Here is a 19185-nt window from a genome sequence, read left to right as displayed (position 1 = left end):
CCCGCCGGCTGGCGAAGCCGGTGTGGGCCTCTCCCGTCGGTTGCTGGGTTACTGTCCTCTGTAGAGTGCTTGTGTCTCTCCCTGCCCTGGCAAGAACTCGGAGCTCGCTCGGACGCTTGCAGAACGTAGGTAAAAATATTGTCAGGGCTCCAGTTCTTGTATTGGCTGCCTCTTAAAGGTGCTATTTTGGGCTGATCAAACAATGCATCCTCCACAGTTTAATTCTCGTAGTATTGTAAAGGACTTAGTGTCTGGGAAAGTTTCTTCGTAAATTTTTAGTTGGTGTAAATCTTGCTAAGAGTGTGCTTATTCAGACAGTCAGGGAAGAGCATGTGTGCATATGCAGAACCTTGCTAAAGAGAAAATCTTTAGCTTCTCCATTCACCCTTTTGTTTCTTCTTGGATTGATATGTTCAAACCAGGAAACCAGTGGTTTGATTTAATACCGTGATAGATAGGATGAGGAGCCCTGAGTATAGATCGGTACTATATGCCCATTACTGTAATGATCTTTGGCATCTTGACTACAGTTACCATCTAACTGGCTTTAGTCTCTTCCACTTACTTTGAGTTTTGAAATAGAACAACGTACAAAGATACTACAGTTGTAGATAAGTTACATAGTAAATGTTGAACGTGTTGATCTTGAATGTGTAATTTATCTCTTACAGGGGATATCTTGACAACATAACAGCAATTGGGCCCAGAACAGTTGGAAGTCCAGAAAATGAAGTTCTTGCAGTTAACTACCTCTTAGAACAAATTAGGGCAATAGAAAGAGAAAGCACAGATGCTCACAAGATATCTGTAGACATACAGAGGCCCACAGGCTCCTTCAGCATTGACTTTTTAGGAGGCTTTACTAGTTACTATGCAAACATAACCAATGTCGTAGTGAAGCTGGAACCCCGAAATGGAGCTCAGCATGCAGTGTTATCCAATTGTCACTTTGATTCCGTACCAAATACCCCGGGTAGGTCCACATGTTCATTCTGCGTTTCTGTATATTACATGAGCCACAGGGCTTGGCTCGCTGTCTTCTCATACCAAGTAGCCTTATAGCCACATGCTAGAATACTGCATGTGTCAACTAGTCTGCTTGATTTCAGTGAGATTCAGTATTTAGAGTGACAGGTTGGTCCTATTAAAGTCAGGATTTCAGTCTTGCTTTCTGGTAGGCAGCAAATTACAGATACTGTATTTAGACTTCTAGAAAGTTTGGTTGTATCTGCCTTCCTTGTAATTCACTGCTTATGCATGTAGTTCATGTGCTGCTTCCACCTGTCATTCAGATCTTTCCATACTTCTGCACTGATTTAATCCTGGCTTTCCTTTCACAGGACGCTTTGCGCCAGAGACTGTTCCCAACCCCCACTAACCAGTCTCTGTTTTCCCCTCCCTTTGCTGGTATTGTACTTTATCTCAAATTTTTAGTGTGATATCCTTAAGCTAGGCCACATTTTTTTTTCTTTCTGCATTCAGAGCTTCTGTCTCGAAAGACTGTAGTGATCAAAGATTAAGGTACTGTTGCCTTGGTAGCGTGTACATCTCTCTCGCTGCTACTTTCACTGTCACTGTTGCATACTCTCTTCTTATTGTCCCTCTGCATTTTTATAAATCTAATCATGTTAAATAATTATTGTAGCAAGGGTGTAAACAGCTTTGTAAATACATGGTTTTGACAGTGCCAGGAAGGTAGGGAACTGAAAACCATACCGAAACATTTGTTGTAACACTCAGCCACAGGTGTGTGGCTGTTACTGCAGTTGAAAAATACCTACAGATTTCAGTCGCCAGCAGCACAGCTTTTACTGAAGTTTCTTCATTTATACCCCACATGATATTTTATTTTGGGGGGTAAACCTTCTGTTCTTTAGCACATGTAAATAGTCTTCATTATTGAGAAAACAGTTGAGTATTAGCTAGAGAAACAAAGTACTTGCCATACTCTTTGTGCCTTTTTTCTGTCCACAAATAGTATACAGAACTTCTCTTTCTCTTCAATCATATTTAGGCAAGATGAGTTTCAAAATAAAGCTTAATAACTGCATGATTATTATACATGCTCTGTGATTTTTAGGAACTGCAGAGATGCTAATTACTGTATTTATAGTCTAAATATGTCTGCCTAGACTTAGAAAGAATACTTCACAAGCATAATACAATGATTATTGAAAACTTTCTTTAAATTGATGCTCTGTGAAAATTGTGTGTCCACTTCTATGGGTTGTAACACAAGATTATGACTACATCAGTTACTTTCTTGAGAGTTACTTAGTGAAGTATTTCGCCAACCTTTCACAGAGGTGCCAAAAAATATTAGTGATTTGTATAGCATTATACAGAAATCTGTGGAGGAGCTAGAAATCGGCCAGTATGCTTGCCCTTAATCACAAAGCAGCCTAGTCCTTTACCACAACAGTGAGGAACTGCTCTGTCTTTCGTTTTCTTAGTGTGAAACTTGCACATGACCTAAGCAAGAACCTTTTGTTTTCTGTTCTGTATTTCTGTAAGTTACTTGCTTACAGCTTTTTTCATTACCAAAAATGTGTTATTTAACTAGAATCAGCAGGACTCAGTGATCAATGAGTAATATATTTGAAAAACAGATAATATATATTTGAAAAACAGATAATAAAACATAATCTGCTTTTGATGCTTATGCATACAAAATGAGTAAAGCAAAACTGGGTAAACCATTAGTGCTTCAATGTTACAAAGCTTGATTTCCTTGTGAAGGAAAAACATAAACTGTAAACTCCTGAAACATGTCTTTTGTTCTAATGGTACTAATTTTCAGTTTATGGCGTATTTGATTCTTTTCTAATAAACTTGAAGGCAGAAACATCCTTGAAATTATCATTGCAGGTGTAGCTGATAATGTGGTTTTCTTAGGTTACTGATATTTGCCATAAAATCTGTTTTAACCTGTGGTCAGTTTTGCTGTAGATGAAGTATTTGAGGATGATACTTTCTCTGTGAGCTTGTGTCATAGTCTGTGGCCACATGGCTGCTTTAATCAGATGTAAATCTGTATGTCTGTTGAAATCAGTAACTTTTCTTTTTCTTAGCTTCACAGCGCGACAGATTATTAATCTCGCTGAAAACTATAATCACTTCTCTGCTGAGTTTTCAACACTGCATAAGTTAGATAAAAGAATTCAGTGTGGCTAAGAGTAGACTACTGATAAATTTGGGTAGCAATACAATCAGGGCTTTAAATCAGATATTTTTGGGGGGCTTTCCAAAAAGCTTTTGGCAGAACAAGGCATTAATGTCTGAGAAATAGATTAGAAAACAGTGTATCGGAAAGATTTTGGTTTTATTTATTTATTTATTCTAAAGTACCTCCCTACAATAAGCTAAGGCTAAAATTTAGACTGAGATTTGTGTTTGTATCGGGAATATGCCCTTTTCACGGAAGGGGCAGATATGTCTAAATTTTGCCAAGTTACAAGCTTTGGAAAAGCTGCTTTTTTAATGTGTAAATTAAACAGTTTTAGCGGCTGATGAGTCTGCCCTAATAGCATGCTGAGGCCTGACCACACTGTCGTCGTCATCTCAATGCGTGTCGGCATCATATATGCAACCCAGGCCTAAAGGAATGAGGTTAAATTTCTCTGTTTGCTCCCAAATTTTATTGATTAGAGTGGGGTAGGGAGATGCTACAGCTTGCACCAAAGTGAGGGAAATGGGGCAATGGGAGACCTTGGCTAAAAGATGGATGCTTAATCAAGATAAAAAAATGGCAGGGCATGGGAGGAGGTGAGAGGAAGTGTAATTGTAGCAGTGTAGAATGCTTTAAGGTGACTTGTGTGGGAATGTTTAGTTTTTGAAATTTGAGTATGCTGTAAGTGGAAATTATGTCCTTGTTTATTCGTGGTGTTCTTAGAAAAATAGATAATGATCACTTTGCTTGCTTAGTAGCCTGGTTAGTCTACTTTTTTTGTACAGTAGTATTGGATCTGATATCTTGTACTTCACTTGCTCAACTTTTGAACATTATTTTTCTTTCTGCTCTTGCTTTTAACTAGTATAGACACAGGGTACAAGCAGTAGCAGAAAATATACTAAAGCTTGGCATAATTGTACCTCAGTTAGATTAAGTGACTGAGATAGCATAAATCTTTTTTCTTCTCTGGTCTTTGTTGCAATTCTGTGTGTTTGTTGTAAACCGTACTATTCTGCTGATTATTTTAAGGTGCCAGTGATGATGCTGTTAGCTGCGCAGTGATGCTTGAAATACTTAACACGCTTTCAAAATCATCAGAGCCCCTGCAGCATGCTGTCATATTCTTATTTAATGGTGCGGAAGAAAATATTTTGCAGGTGAGAATATGCCAGAATTATAAAATACACATCAAAGCTGTGTATTAAGACTCTGACGAAGGAAAGAGTAACTGCAGATATGGCTTGTATTTAATCTGTTGAAATATTAGTTAAATGCCAGTCTTAACATTCTGAGGAAAATGTATTTGATTTCAAAGGGAAAAATATACTTAGATGAAGAATATTGCCCATATTAATTTAGAAGACTTGGACTATCTGCATCTCTTTGTGTTGTAAGTGATCTGGCTGCCTTGTCCAATCTTGAGTTATCATACGTGATGGAAAATAACATTTAGGCTGGTCTGGAAGATACTTGATCTATCTTTTTTTTGTTTTCCCATCAAGGCGAGTCACGGCTTCATTACACAACATGAGTGGGCCAAGTCAATTAGAGCTTTTATTAACCTGGAGGCAGCAGGTGTAGGAGGAAAAGAACTTGTTTTTCAAACAGGTATGAGCTTGCATTGTGTCCAGTTTCTACACTAGGATAACTTGATAATAAACAATGTAGACTTGAAGGAGTATTGAAAGTGATGCATAAGCAAAAGACAGGAGAACCTCTGTGCCTCTTTCCCAACCCTGTGCAGCAAATAAGTTGCACTCCATCTTTAGATACACGTAGGCTAAAGCACTGCCACAGAAGTTGCCTCATAGGTGGGAAGCCTGTGTAGAACAGAATTACAGAAGTTGTATTTCCCTTTTACACCAAGGTAATAAGGAGAACACCAGATTTGGGTATCTTGTATATCTTGCGTACTCATACTTTCATATGCTTTATTTAATTTTCACAGCAGTTCCTTCAAAATCTTTGCAGGGCAATGTTGGCATTAGAACTCCCATCTGCTGCTCAGGAAGCAGCAAAACTTCTGTGTTTTGTAGGCTACGGTTAAACTTCTGCTCCATCCTAGTTGGACCGCAGACTTCCTTCTACTGCTGGAGCTGCTTAATTGTTTACTTGCATTGAATGCTTTAGTAGAGAGGCTTTTCTCTAAACAACAATTTTGAGGTGTGATACATAGATGATAAATTGGAAACTCTGCTAAAAGTTGTGACTTCTTCATTAGTGCTGGGTCTTTTTTGGGAGATGGCTTATGTACTCTGCCACTGAACACTCAAGGCATCAGTGCGTTTTTTTCCTCCCAAGTGTAAATAATTCTTTCTCTCAATGTGAGTCATTCAGCCAACACAAATGCACTTAGTGTATACTCTGTGGGGCCACGGTGTTAAAACTCTACCGAGTTCCTTGCGCTATTTATTTATTACCATAAAGATACATACCTTAACGGAAGTTCAGAAAGTATTTGTTGTGAACTTTCTGCTCATCTTTTGTTAGGACCTGAGAATCCTTGGTTGGTACAAGCATACGTAGTTGCAGCCAAACATCCCTTTGCCTCTGTGGTGGCACAGGAAATATTTCAGAGTGGTATTATCCCAGCAGATACAGACTTCCGTATCTACAGGGACTTTGGCAATGTTCCAGGTATGTTATCAGAAGACATGTCAATGTGCATCATGCAACCATTTATCTTAAGTTTATAACAAGGAGGCTGTTCTGCAGCTCACTGTATGAAGGTCCTCAAATTTGTGTTGACTTTCAGTTCGGGAGCAAATTTTCCTGCTTTTTTTTTAAGGCAAGAACATTTAGATTTGGTTTGTTGTGTAGGTTGTTAAGGATGTTTTTTGGAGGCTGCTGTTTTCCAGAAAGAAACTACATGGTAGAAAAGTTTCCTGAAAATCAGGAAAACACTCAGGAATTAACAGTACACTATTAAATATTCTGGTTTGAAACATTTTGGTATTGATGCTAACAACCTGCTTGCAGGAATGAGATGTCTGTATCTAATGGATAAAGCAAAATAATCTTTTTTAAAGATAGTGACTTAGTAATTAATGCATTTTCATTACTTTTTTTTTTTTTTTGGTCATAATCAAGCACAGGACAGCAGGTTTTGGTTTTGCTAATCTGTTTACAGTTTGCTATCCATTCTGCAGAGAATGACCAGTGGGGAAAAATGTGGAACACACAATGCAAACACAATTCAAAGGAGTGTAAACTGTAAAATCTTTGCTGTCTGGCACAGGTTGTCATTGGAGTTGCTTTCAAGAAAAGTGTTTCCAAATTGATTCTTAGAACAAAACATGTTGGCATATTCTGAATGGTTCCAAAGTACACTTCTAGCCTGAAAATAAAGTAGCTGATTTTGTACAATGTGTTCTTTATCTGTTCAGAATCGTACCTGGATCATAAATGGTAAATGAGTTCTCACTGACCTCTGTTTTTCCTAAACAAATAGAAATTAAATAATTGAGTTAAAGAACTAGTTTGGTCCTCTTTGTCCACTGGTAGAATAGAGGTCTGATTTGTTAAACCTCTGAAAAATGGTGAGGATTCAGATTGCAGACAGCAGCTTTTTGCATATGCAGCTGAGGGGGGGGGGGGTTTGGGATACACTGAATGTATAATTAATCTTTTTTTTTAAAATATTTTTTTATTTTTACAAATTATTTTGACTTTTAAATTAAGAGTTTTCAGACTGGCTATTAGAAAAGCTGTTTACAAATTAGAAGTAAAATGAACACACCTCGTATTTTGAGAAGGTGTTCCTATAGTCCCACACTGCTGCTTTTTATTACTTTTCAGCATGGATCTCTATTGATGTTTTACTGGTAAATGTTTGGAAAACACCTTGTACGTCTTTCCTGAAGCTGAGATGATGAAGAATTTTCATGTTTCTCCAGTAGAGATCAGTTTGTGTACAGATGTCATGCAAATCAACACATTAGAAAGGACAGATATTTTAAAATGTTTTTAAAGTGTCCTTTTTTAAATACACATGGAATCCCAGTTAGTCTTCCTTCTACAAAGCAGACTATTTTGTTCATCTAAGGATAGTGAGTGGGCTACAAAGTAGAGCAACGTTTTGTGTGAAATACATCTGAGGCTTTCACATGTTTGTTTTGAGGTTTTAGGTTTACGTAATTTCAAACATGCTTTTTCTCTCTCTGTAGGAATAGATTTGGCTTTTATTGAAAATGGCTACATTTATCATACAGAATATGACACATCAGACAGAATTTTAACAGATTCCATTCAGAGAGCAGGTTGGTATTTCAAGAATTCAGTAATTTACTAAAGAGTAGTGTTGTAGCTGTTTTTCATTTTGCTGTGAGACTACCATCGCAAGAAATTCATAATTTTAATTACACATTTAGAACATGCTAGACAGGTTCTGAAGAACAAAGAATTAGCTGAATGCATGTCTTCAAAATACAAAGGAAATATGTTTGGTCAACTTGGGAAGATAAACTTATCAGCATCCAGTGATGTTGATTTGAAAGTAACTGTGCAATCTAATTAAGGTTATAATCTAGCCATTGATACCTGGCTGTTCAGCATTCTGCGTTCCTTTTCTCTCGGTAAGTCCCCTTATTGATTAATGTTCATCATGAGAAGCTTACGGTTAATTGGTGGCATAGAGACTGATTTGCCAACAGAGGTTTTTCTTTTAGAATGGATCTCAGTCAAACTTTTATGGTAGCACACAGACTGTGGATAAACAGGATTTATTTTCTACTAACAGCTTGTGCTCATAGCAGGCTATTTGACAGACTGCAGTAAAGAAAATTACACTAAGACCTTTAGTTTCCCTGGAAAAACCTAAATGTCTCCAGGATTTTGACTATTTCCCTCTTTAAGCTTATACAGAAGCCAACTTAGATGACCAGCATGAATAAGAGTTTTAAACATTTTCTTGTGCGAATGCAGTTGCAAGACAGAAAGTAACACTTCGAAATTCCTGTTGGAAAGATGATTTTACTGGTCATGGTGGTTATGTAGAACATCTCTTGCTAAACGTGTTGCAGCTAAAAAAAAAAAGACAAACTTTTCAGCCAGTCAGCACTTTTACAGGTCAAGCAAAAGCAAAATGAAAGTTGAGAACAATTGTTCTCCTTTGATTACATGTTTTGGCTGTACTGTGGGAAAGGAAAAGGTGGTCGGTACCTATAGGCTACAAAGGAAAATAGCCTCCTTGTCCCCTGCCTTACAGTCATCTAGGGAAAGAAAGGCAGGTAATTCATAGTCATTGAAACATGGAGGGTTACTAGTGGCAAGGAGAAGAGGAGGAAGATGGGGAAATTACACACTCTTCTATGGGTTAGCCTTGAAGTCCAGTGCTTTAATATCAGACCTGAAGAAGGGCTTATGGGCTGAAAGCTTGACTACTCCCTTCATTGCAACAGTGTTTAAATACACGAAGCTTCCCAAGTATACTTACTTTAGTGACAGCTGTATAGATTAACTCATGAAAATACTATGCTGTGCGTACCATTGAATACCTATTTCAGAATAATCAGTTGTATAGTCACGTCTTTATTGAGGATATTTCAATACAGTTTTATTTTTAAGAACGCTTATATTTAAAAGAATGCTGTGTACTAATTTATCAACCCTGATGTAGTTATGTTGTGTATCTGCTTTTTTTGATAGGTGACAATATTCTAGCTGTCCTAAAATACCTAGCAACATCAGATAAGTTGGCTAAATCTTTTGAGTATCGACATGGAAATGTTGTGTTCTTTGATGTACTTGGTTTATTTGTCCTGGCTTATCCTGCTCGTGTTGGCACCATCATGAACTACATTACAGCAGCAATTGCTTTTCTTTACTTAAGCAAAAAAGTATTACAGCCCAGAAACAGAGGTAAGTGTAATTCTTCAAACAAACAAACAAATCAATCACATTACTCTTTAATGAATAGCAATTAGTAGATGAAGAAGTGTTCAGGCAATTAAGGCATCTTTTTAGATAAACTTCAGAAATAAATTTTAAGTGTGCAGCATGCCATAGGAGTTGCTTTGTGTTTGAATCTCTCAACTGTGAATAATTATGATGAAGAGAGACTATGACAGGCCTATATGTCTAGCATTTATGAATCATGATTATGTCTCTTATCCTTTCATGAAGATTAAAATTAAGTCTTTTAAAGATCTGAAAATAGGGAAAAAAATAAAATTTGCTTAGTATCTATATAAACTCGTTGTTCTGTTAGCACAGGTAGGCTTCAGAATCATGTTTCTTTAACACCTGTCCACAGGCAGGAGCAAATAAGAAAACAACAAATGGGGAAAAAGGTAACAAAGCTTAATAAAGGGTGTAAAACAACTTAAATCTTCTAAGACCACCTTTTCAGGTATGTGTAGGAACATACCTGTTTTAAAAAACAAACAAACAAAAAAACCCCAAACAAAACAAACACCCCCCCCACCTCCCCCAAAATCCAGCAAACGTTTTTGGAGTAAGAAAAAGTTACAAGAAAAGCAACTCAATTCTTTTTTTTTTTTTTTTTTTAAATACTTTATATATTGTAGCGTGGCTCCACTGGTTCCCTAGAGAAATTTTTACGATCAGGAACATGGTAATCTGCAAAATACACTAGTACTCTGGGAATAAATCTTGCAGTGGGGAAGACTGCAAAAAGACTGCAAAGAAATAGGCTAAGTGATTTAGACCATGCTGTTAAGAAATCTTCAGGGTGAATTCCTCATGCAGTTTTATTTTGGTCATTAAAGCAATTACACTGTGGGGTAATTACAATCTTGATGATAGTCTGCAATAGAATACATGGCTGTTGAATGAAACTTTTTTCTTCTTCATAGCTATTCATAACCTGAAGAAATTCTTTACCGCGTTCAGCTTAACACTGATAAGTTGGGTCTGCACACTGGTGACAGTCCTTATAGTGGCAGTGTTCGTCTCTGTCATTGGACGGTCTCTTTCTTGGTACACCCATTTCTATGTTTCTGTGTTTCTGTATGGCACTGCAGCTGCAGCTAAGCTTATTCTTGTGCATACGCTAGCCAAGAAGTTCTTCTACAAGGTAAGCTTGACTTCGTTGCTAATGTTGAAGGGTAACGTAGTGTTTAATTTGTGGAAGACTTAATTTTTGAGTTGATTAAAAAGATGCAAAAAGTTTTCTGTATTGGACAGAAGTATTTAAAATGTTGCTGTAAAAAATGCTTCATCTAAGCATAGGGGTTGCTCTGCTAAGTCAGAGGGTTAAGACCTTCGTGATTTAAGGCTTTCTTGTTGCTAATGACCTTTAGGAGCTGCTTCAGAAAAAAAGGCAAAAGCCTAGTAGAACACAGTATAAAGTGTGCCATCACTTCATTGATAAGAGAGCAGAGGAACAGCTGGAGAATTTGGGGGTTTTGTTACCTTTCAGTGTTCTTAATAATTACAGAATTGACATATATACTCAAATGTTCTTTGAATCTTACCAGATTCTTGCCTTTGAATGTACTTGTATGACAGGTTCCCTAAATTTAATAATTTATTTTGGTACAGTACCACCTTATGTATCTTTTAATATTTTTATTCTTTATTTAATCTAATTCATCATTTACATTTTGTTGTGAAACTTGGAATTCCAGTTCTCTTTGTTTTATTCTGTCCTTTTATTATACGTGTTTTGGTGATGTCATTTGTATTCATAACCTTCTAAGCAAACAATACGATTTTTTTTTTTCAGATGGTTCATATGAGAGCTTTTTTTTTACATCTGTCAGAATTTATAGTTCTGTCATGCCCTCTTCTAATACAGTAATCTGTGCTGCACAGAGCTTTCTAAATGAAGCTGTTGTAAAAATTTGAGTAGTCACCCTTCCCTCTATGATTATTCTGATCGTTAGTTGTTTTGACCACAGCTGGAGATGTGATCCTCACCCCTGCAAGGCTTGGTGACGATTTGGTCTGTGTTACCTTTCTGTTGCTGTCATTTGTCATGATCACTGTCTATCTACCTTTTTTGCTTAGAATTCTTTTTTATGGACTAACCAACATGATTTAACATGCATAATAATGTCATAATTATAGCTCATAACAATCCCATATGTTTAGATGATAGTTTAATGTTTTGTTTTTTTTTTTAATTAAAACCACCTCAAGGCACCACCTCAAGGCCCTATTTATCTGACAGATGATGCTCTTCCAGGGCTGAAGTCGACTACTCGAGCCTGTTAGGCTTAGGTTTTAGGCGCAGTGATATTTAGTCATTCAGCTTGCTGTTACTTATCTTCTCAGCCATTTGCACAAGCTTTGGGCAAGGCAATTCAGGAAACCCAAGTTGTAAGCGTAATCCAGCTTCATCCAAGTATTTGAAAAAGTTTTAAGAACTTACTGAAATTTGGTTGCATGGAAAGTTCTGGGTGGATCCATCATGTCTTTATCTGGAAGTGGGTTTTTTAATTGTTTGGGGAAGGGAAGTGTTAACTGGTATATGTATGTTAACAAATACATGTATGTAGTGGTGTCCTTTTGTGGAAAAGGTGACCCATTTATAAAACAGATGCAATGTTAACATTTTCTAGTCTTTCAGAAGAGCTGATGGGAGAGCATACTGTCACTAACTGTTCAGCTGTTCCAGGCTCTGGATCTACTTCTTGCCTGCTGATTGTCTGATCAGCAGATCAGCCAGCTTGATATCATGAGTCTCTTAATTTTCTTGCATGCTGTAGCTTGCAGTACACCATACAGTTTATGCTGCCTCTGTAACTTACATTGTACTTAGAGTTGCATAAAAATTTTGGAAGCTAATCTCTGACTTGGCTATCACAGGCAATGCCTGGGTGTTTTCTGTTAGTGGCTCAAGAACCTGTGAATTAATAAGCTTTTTGTTTTGAAATAGGTTTGGCAACTTGTATCTTCTTCCTCCCCCTCCTTTTTTTTTTTTTTTTTTTTTTTTCCTTCTCCTCAGCCTAAAACTGAACGAGGTGCTTTCTGGTAGCCATTGTTCATGCAAGCAGTCCTACTTGCTATTAGCAGGATTGACAATTAAGAATCTTGCACTACAAACACTGCAGCATTGCCCATGTAACTTAAAAAAAACCTACAAAAACAAACCACATTTTTGATGGTTAAACTTCCTTCTTTTCTGAAAACGTATCTGGTATCATCTGACCCATGCATGTCTTTTCTTCAAAACAAATAATATCATTAAAAAAGCAGACTTCTGAAGTGAGAGCTGTGGCATTACATATAAAGGCACCAGTATAATATTTGTGCACTAATAATAGTGCTTGTATAAGAAGTGTATTAACAGCTGCTGTTCAAAAACAAGTTTAGAATCTCAGGAGATACAGGTAATTTTTTCACGCATAAGTACTATATAACTTTTTTTAGATGCTTCACAAATACCAATGCTTTTTATAAAAAAGCCCTATTTGCCTGTGTACCTGAAACATTAGCCTTCCATATTCTTGGTATTGTCATTTGTACATTCCCTTCCTCCCTCCAGCCCAGCCCATGTAATCTCTTTTTCAAGCTATGTCAGAGCAGATTTAAAAAATAAAAGTATACTGTCATGGATAACTCTAAATGGTTAAGAGAATGGTGAGATGATGCTTGTCAAAATTGCTTTGTCCAAGGAAAACAATTATATACAAGAAATAAAGATTTTTCTTTGTGTTCTCATGACATGTGATACATGGAATATGCTTAGTAATGAGTGTATTTGCTTTTTTTGCTACAGAATATGAATGAGCAGTACCTGGGAGATATTTTTTTTGATGCCTCATTGATGATTTGGTCTATAGCATTGGCTGTGATTACTCAGATGGGCCTTTGTTCAGCATTCATTTGTACGTTATGGGTAGCATTTCCTTTACTCGCTAAGCTGATGATCCATAAAGAATTCAGCCAAAAAGGTATGAGTTTTGAGGGGGGGAGGTTGTAGTTCGAAACATCTACCCCTACTATTGTATATTGAGTGTGTTCCTCCAGACTCTATTATTTAAGCAAAAGAAATCCCAAACTTTGAACTTGAACAGTCAAAGTAACCATGTAACATTTCTGTAACAAGAAAAAAGTGTTCTTAAACTAAAGACAGTTTGAAAGTATGGACAAGCAAAGTCTTTAAAAAAAAAAAAAAAAATACACTGAAAAACATCCTGTGTCTCAGGCTAAGAAGAACAATACTATGCGGGATTATTAATAAGTGATCAGATACTTCGATGGACAATAAAGCTTGTTAAAAATATTGCAATATTTAAACTGTTTGGGACAGAACACCTGTTTACATTTTTTTTTGTAATACAAACATAGTTTTGTGATGTTTTTGAAAGAGTTATATTGACATTGGCTATGCAAAATGAGATCCCCTTTCCATATCCATGTCAGGGATGAGGACCAGTATTGTGTATTGGGCCTTGCAGCAGTATATGGATACATTAGTAAAGGCTGTGTGTTTATGTCCTTTTAAGCTTTTACGGTTTTTTGTCTTTTGGTTTTTTTTTCTGTCCCCTACAGGTGCCTCAATGAAGTTTGTCATGATGTACATGCTGGGAATGTTTGTTCCCTATTTGTATATGATGTATCTTAGTTGGACTGTATTTGAAATGTTTACGCCTATCATGGGACGAAGTGGTTCAGAAATTCTACCAGATGTGGTGTTGGCAGGATTTATTGTGGTCATCACTATGATTCTGTCATCCTATTTCGTAAGCAGAATTTGTAAATGTTGTTTAAAACTTAAACTTTCTCTAGAGTTTAGAATCAATGTTTTTCTAAATTAATACTTGAAGGTAATGATAATTTGACAATATCTTAAATGTTACAGGAGACTTCTAGAAAACGTCAAAGATTCCATGTTTTGCGTTAGTCAAAGAAAAGTCATTGAAGCAGGGGTTACAAAAATATATCTGCTCTATGATGATGTAATAAAGATTGGTGTAAAATATGCAATTTAATGCCGGAGTTTGAACAGGCATTCGTTTTAGGTGAAGTATAGTATGTGGCTGAACAATACACGTAGTACACTTCAAAAAAAATTCTCAGGGTTTTTTTTTTTCTGCTGCCCTTGCTACAAAGATCCTAAGTTTTTGTTGGCAGATATTTTAAAAAATAGGAAATTTTTGAAAGGTCCGGGAAGTACTCACTTTCTTCCTTTTGGTTTTAAATACTGAGATTACAAAGAAGTGTCTTGTGTCAGGTTGTACTTGCAATGATACCTTTTTAATGTACTTTCAGTTCCATAATTGGATGTTAGAGTTATATGAATAGTGTCTTATTTCTTAAGTCTTGCAGTTTTATAACTCGGCTGTCTTTTTATTCTCTAGATTAACTTCATTTACCTTGTCAAAAGTACAAAAACGACGCTAATAACTTTAACTACTGTGTTTGTAGTCACTCTGATTCTCGTTTGTAGTGGAATCTTCTTTCCTTACAGTTCTGATGCAGCTAATCCAAAGCCTAAGCGAGTTTTCCTCCAGGTAAGAAAAGTCTTGCATATCATATTGCCTTTGTTGGTTGCAAGAGTGTTTGGGTTTTTTCAAAGTTTAACCACCCCCTGCCCCAAAAAGAGTAACCTTCCCTTTCTTGCTTGATTTAAAAGCTCTAATGATTATTCCTGGAGTTGAAAGAACTGCTAATGTTTCCCTTGTTCAATCTCTGTGTACAGTTCATCTGTGTCAGAAGAGCAGGGTTTTTTAGGGGGTTTTAAGTGGGAGAGTTGAGTAAATAATGATAACTTAAAAAGTGAACATGATAGGAGATGAGCAAATACTTACTGGCACAGTCATCTTCTAAATGTAGGTGTTTTTATGGTATGTTTCTTTTATCTGAGTAATTCTCTCTCTCTATATATATATTCATAAATAGTCAGATATGTGTTCAGTGCAGACTGAAAATGCAGTAGACCTTAAGGATTGACATGGAGGATATTTCAGAATCACTTCTGGATCTTGTGAACTGCACAGGCTCCATCATCTTTCTGTGTATCTTCTTTCTTTTTTCCTTCTTCTAGCACACGAGCAGAAGATTTCATGATCTAGATGGAAATATGGTTAAAAGTGACTCTGGTATATGGATTAATGGATTTGATTATAATGGAATATCTCACATAACTCCCCATGTACCTGAAATCAATGACACCATTAGAACTCCATGTGAGGAGCAGGCTCCTTTCTGTGGCCTCCCTTGGATTCTGCCAGTGCATTTCATGTTCCGGTTGGTGTGAACACTGCTTCTCTTGAGCACTTACTGCCAAAGCACATTGGTCATTTATGCAGTCTCGCTTATGTAAGGGAAGAAAAAGTAAGGCTAATCTTGGTCTGAAAGTAAGTAATCCTTCCACTTCAGAAGACACTTAAACTTCTGTCTAGATGCAGTGTCTTCTGCCAGAATCTCTGCAAGAGATTGCTGGATCTGCTGCAGGAGCTGTAGAAGTTGATGTGTAGAAAATGGGTGTCAGCACCAGTGGAGAAAAAGGTGAAGGGGAGGCCTTCTAAAGGGTAGTTCAGAGTAGGAGTATATATGCCTCTTCCCTTCTTCCCCCGCTCACCCCAGGCGACAGCAGAGAAAGTCTCGAGTAGCTGGTCTCCACAGAAGAAAGCTAGCTGCTGTGACTATTTCTCATACCCCAAGAATCTTGTGAGCAAAAGTCTTAACAGTTTGAAGATGCAAATATTCTTACTTATTTTATTGTTTTGTAAATGAAGGCAGATGAAGGTAATGAATGAACACACTGGTGATGACTTTTCTATTAATATGCCCTTTAAATATTTGTCCGGCTACAAGCTGCTAAATTTACCTGCCTTCTGCTAGAATCAGTAGCTTTTGAATATTTCATTTAGTAACAGCACAGTCAGCTACACTATACAAAAACTTCTTCTTAGCTTCTCATATTTAGTAGCTCTGAGTGTTGCATTGAGAATAACTGAAAACTTTCCCTCCCCCCCCCCCCCCCCAGGAAGAACTGGTATCTTCCTGCTCCAGAAATTTTTCCAAGAAGCCCCATTCACTTTAAAGTTCTGTCCAAGGAGCTGATGCCCTGGAACTCCATGAGGTTAAGCTTTGAAGTATCTGGTGAGTGACTGAAGCTTCTGGTTTGTGATTTGTGTATTTTTATGCCCATAATAAATCAGGGTTTGACTCCAGTACTGCAGGTTCTAGTGCCATTCCCAAGATAGTGAGCTTTGTGAGATTAGCATGAATTAATTTAGTTTCATAACACACTAGAAGCTGTGGGTGTTGTGTTGCAGTTGTTATTTGGGGGACTGATAACCTTGTCTATTTTGAGTAAGCCTTGATCTTTTTTATAGCAAGTCCTTTCTTAAAGTCCATTTTATAGCTCTTCCCCTCTCCTACATCATCTCATTTATCTCACTGCTTAGAAATAATTGAAGCTTCTTCTGTAGAGAAGACAGTTATATTCATGTTTTGGAAGACATGAAGAGTAGTGCACAGATAACATGCTACTATATAGGAAAACAGATGGTTGTTCTACCTCCACCTGTTGATATATCTGGATACATATCCCTGTCTCTGCAGGTCCAAGTCACATGTCTCTGTATGTTCGGCCACATGAAGGGTCAGCTCTGTCCACCTGGTCTTTCGGGGATGGTATGCCAGTTGCTAGCTTAGGAGGAGACTACTTTGTGTTTTACTCCCACGGGCTGCAGGCTACACCGTGGCACTTCTGGGTAGAACTGACGGTGAGTATGCCGCTGCTGGAAACCCAGCGATTCCTTGGTCTGCCCTGTTGTCACCATTTCTGCATTCTTATGTGAAAAATGTCATAATAACTTTCTTAAGCTTTGCTTTATTTGATAGATCCTAATTCTAGCTTCCCTCTTTTAATTTGTCCCTCAACTTTATATATCAGCTCACATATATTTCTGATGCGTAGTCCACTAACTTGCCAAACAGCCAAAGGGAGAATATTTTCCTTGTCTCCATGGTCTTAGGTCGTTAAGTTTAGATTTCTCCAATCTTAAACTTACAGTTCTTAAGCTTCACCTTTATTACTGGTATTTCAGAGTTCTTTTTCCTATTGTGAGTACTTTCCTTTTAATGTATTTTGTTTGCTTGGTTTTGGGAAATTACAGGGAGTCCTTGGTGGGAAACTTACCTGCCTTGAAGCTGAAGAGAGTTGTAAAAAGCTTTGCTTTGTAAATTCTTTTACATTATTTTCGGTTGGAAGCAAGGCTTCCAGCCTTGCTGTTCCAGTGGGATTTCTGATGCCCTCACCAGCCACCCCCCCGTTAACATGCCAGTGAAGAACTTTTTCCAGATCTGTATGTTTTTATTATAGGTTTAACAGTGTCTTATTCTTTGAGTAAATATTACGAGAAAGTCTCTTGTTCCTTCCTGGATCAGGCAGTCTAAACACTTAACCAAATAATCCTCTGAGGGTACTTGATAAAGGCAGACAGGAATCTGCAGCGTGACAAGCTTTGATAGTGGCAAAGCTAGACAGAAAAGGCTTTTCATCTAAGGATTCACAATAGAAGGATCAGTATAAATGCTATGTTTGAGTCCATGTCTTAATTTGTCAGCAAAACCAACAGATAGAAACGTTGAAGTTAAAGCATGTGCAAGCTACGTAACATGTCAGAGGCACTGTGATCTAAATACGTAGTTGCAAGGTCAATTCAAATTGAACTCATCATGTAATCAGACTGATACGTTTGAAGATAGGAAGTGTTTTAACATACAGGACAAAGAGCTGCAGGATTAAGTCTGTAGAAGAGTACATCTGGATTGATGTTATGTTTAAAAGCCATAAACAATCGAAGACTCTGTTGCCCTTTTCTCACTTTCAGGCCCCAGAAAAGCATTCGGATGGAATAGTCTCCCTCGCCATAGCAGCACATTACTTTTTTGGGGAAGATCAAAAGTCGCCTCAACTCTATGCCTTACTGGAGAGGTTTCCAAACTGGACGTTTTCTTCTGGTTGGTCCTGCACTTACGACCTTTTTGTCTTTTAACGTTGACAGTAATGCAGCGCTAATAGGGTAATCTCTCTGATGCAGAATGCTGTTGTAGCAAACACGTTCTAACAAGATGCCAGAGACTTTCACAAGAATTTGAAGTACTTTGGCGACAAATGGTGTTTCTTTGGCAGTTTGACTATTTAAGGACTACTGCTGTCTTGGGGATATAGTGATACTTCGTGTCAATGTGAATACAGTTCACCTTGGTTCTTCCACTGAAATGGCAGTTTGACTTAGTGGCTTTCTTAAAATGAAAATTGCATTTGAGGACGCAACGCTAGCATAATATGATGGCAATTGTAATGAAAGGGCCTCATGAAATCATTTTGATGTTATGCAAAATATAACCATACTTCATGCACATGTGGGGACTATCACCTACCAACCTTATCCGTCCTTTTTAAGTAAGATCTTCAGCTAAAAGGTACTTGTTCACATGGGGGGGCAGAGGTGGCAAAGTCCTAAACATTACTTCTGTCACTGGATGCTGTGATGCTTAATTCTGTATGTTGCATTCCCAGTCCTTGGCAAACGCACAATGCAGAAAAATTGATATTATGATGGAATGTGGTAATTATTTATCTAGATTATCTTTTCCAAATAATACATTTCTGTTAAAAACTTAGTTCCTACCCTTTTGCCTGTCTCTTCAGTGTTAAAACTTGAGTGGGTAAGTTTGACCTAACGATCATCTTGTAGTTTTGTTCTTGTTGGGATCTTTCCGTATCGGCATATAAGCATGTGACTTGCTCTTTTGTATGCAAGAGTGCTAAGTCCCCACTCCTTGATAGGGATGTTTTATAATTAATCTACTCTAAATTTCAGGTTATCTTCTAATTTATTAGAATTGGCTAATTTTTGGTATCTCCTCTGGAGAGACTCGGTAATACATTTAACTGTTTCTTAAAATACAGTTTGCTTTCCATAAGGAAAAATACCAAGAAGAGTCATCTTTTTAAAGGTGTCTAGTATCTCTGGATTGCTCGTTTTATTTCCACAGGATGGGTTTTATAAATGACTGTGAGTGATTTAGAACATATTCCAGTTTTAATTGACAAGCTTTGAGTTAAGAAGCCACTAACCTCT

At 37.3% G+C, this 19185-nt stretch overlaps 1 protein-coding gene across 1 annotated transcript in view; it reads left to right on the top strand.

Moving 5' to 3' along the window:
- Positions 1–19154, top strand: part of ERMP1 (endoplasmic reticulum metallopeptidase 1) — a 25129-nt gene extending 5975 nt beyond the window's left edge. The window contains exons 3-17 of the mRNA XM_009274304.2: positions 18–125; positions 672–973; positions 4202–4329; positions 4675–4780; positions 5663–5809; positions 7339–7431; positions 8819–9031; positions 9988–10208; positions 12858–13032; positions 13634–13824; positions 14443–14595; positions 15129–15331; positions 16074–16189; positions 16655–16818; positions 17929–19154. Coding sequence (XP_009272579.1) covers positions 18–125; positions 672–973; positions 4202–4329; positions 4675–4780; positions 5663–5809; positions 7339–7431; positions 8819–9031; positions 9988–10208; positions 12858–13032; positions 13634–13824; positions 14443–14595; positions 15129–15331; positions 16074–16189; positions 16655–16818; positions 17929–18093 — 2485 coding nt within the window. The 3' untranslated portion in view covers positions 18094–19154. The remainder of the gene's footprint in view (positions 1–17; positions 126–671; positions 974–4201; positions 4330–4674; positions 4781–5662; positions 5810–7338; positions 7432–8818; positions 9032–9987; positions 10209–12857; positions 13033–13633; positions 13825–14442; positions 14596–15128; positions 15332–16073; positions 16190–16654; positions 16819–17928) is intronic.
- The last annotated feature ends 31 nt before the right edge of the window (positions 19155–19185 follow it).

Source organism: Aptenodytes forsteri, unplaced genomic scaffold (assembly GCF_000699145.1).
Source record: "Aptenodytes forsteri isolate BGI_AS27 unplaced genomic scaffold, ASM69914v1 Scaffold46, whole genome shotgun sequence".
NCBI lineage: Eukaryota > Metazoa > Chordata > Aves > Sphenisciformes > Spheniscidae > Aptenodytes > Aptenodytes forsteri.
Note: the sequence above shows the minus strand (reverse complement) of the source record. Positions and strands in the feature narration are given on the sequence as shown.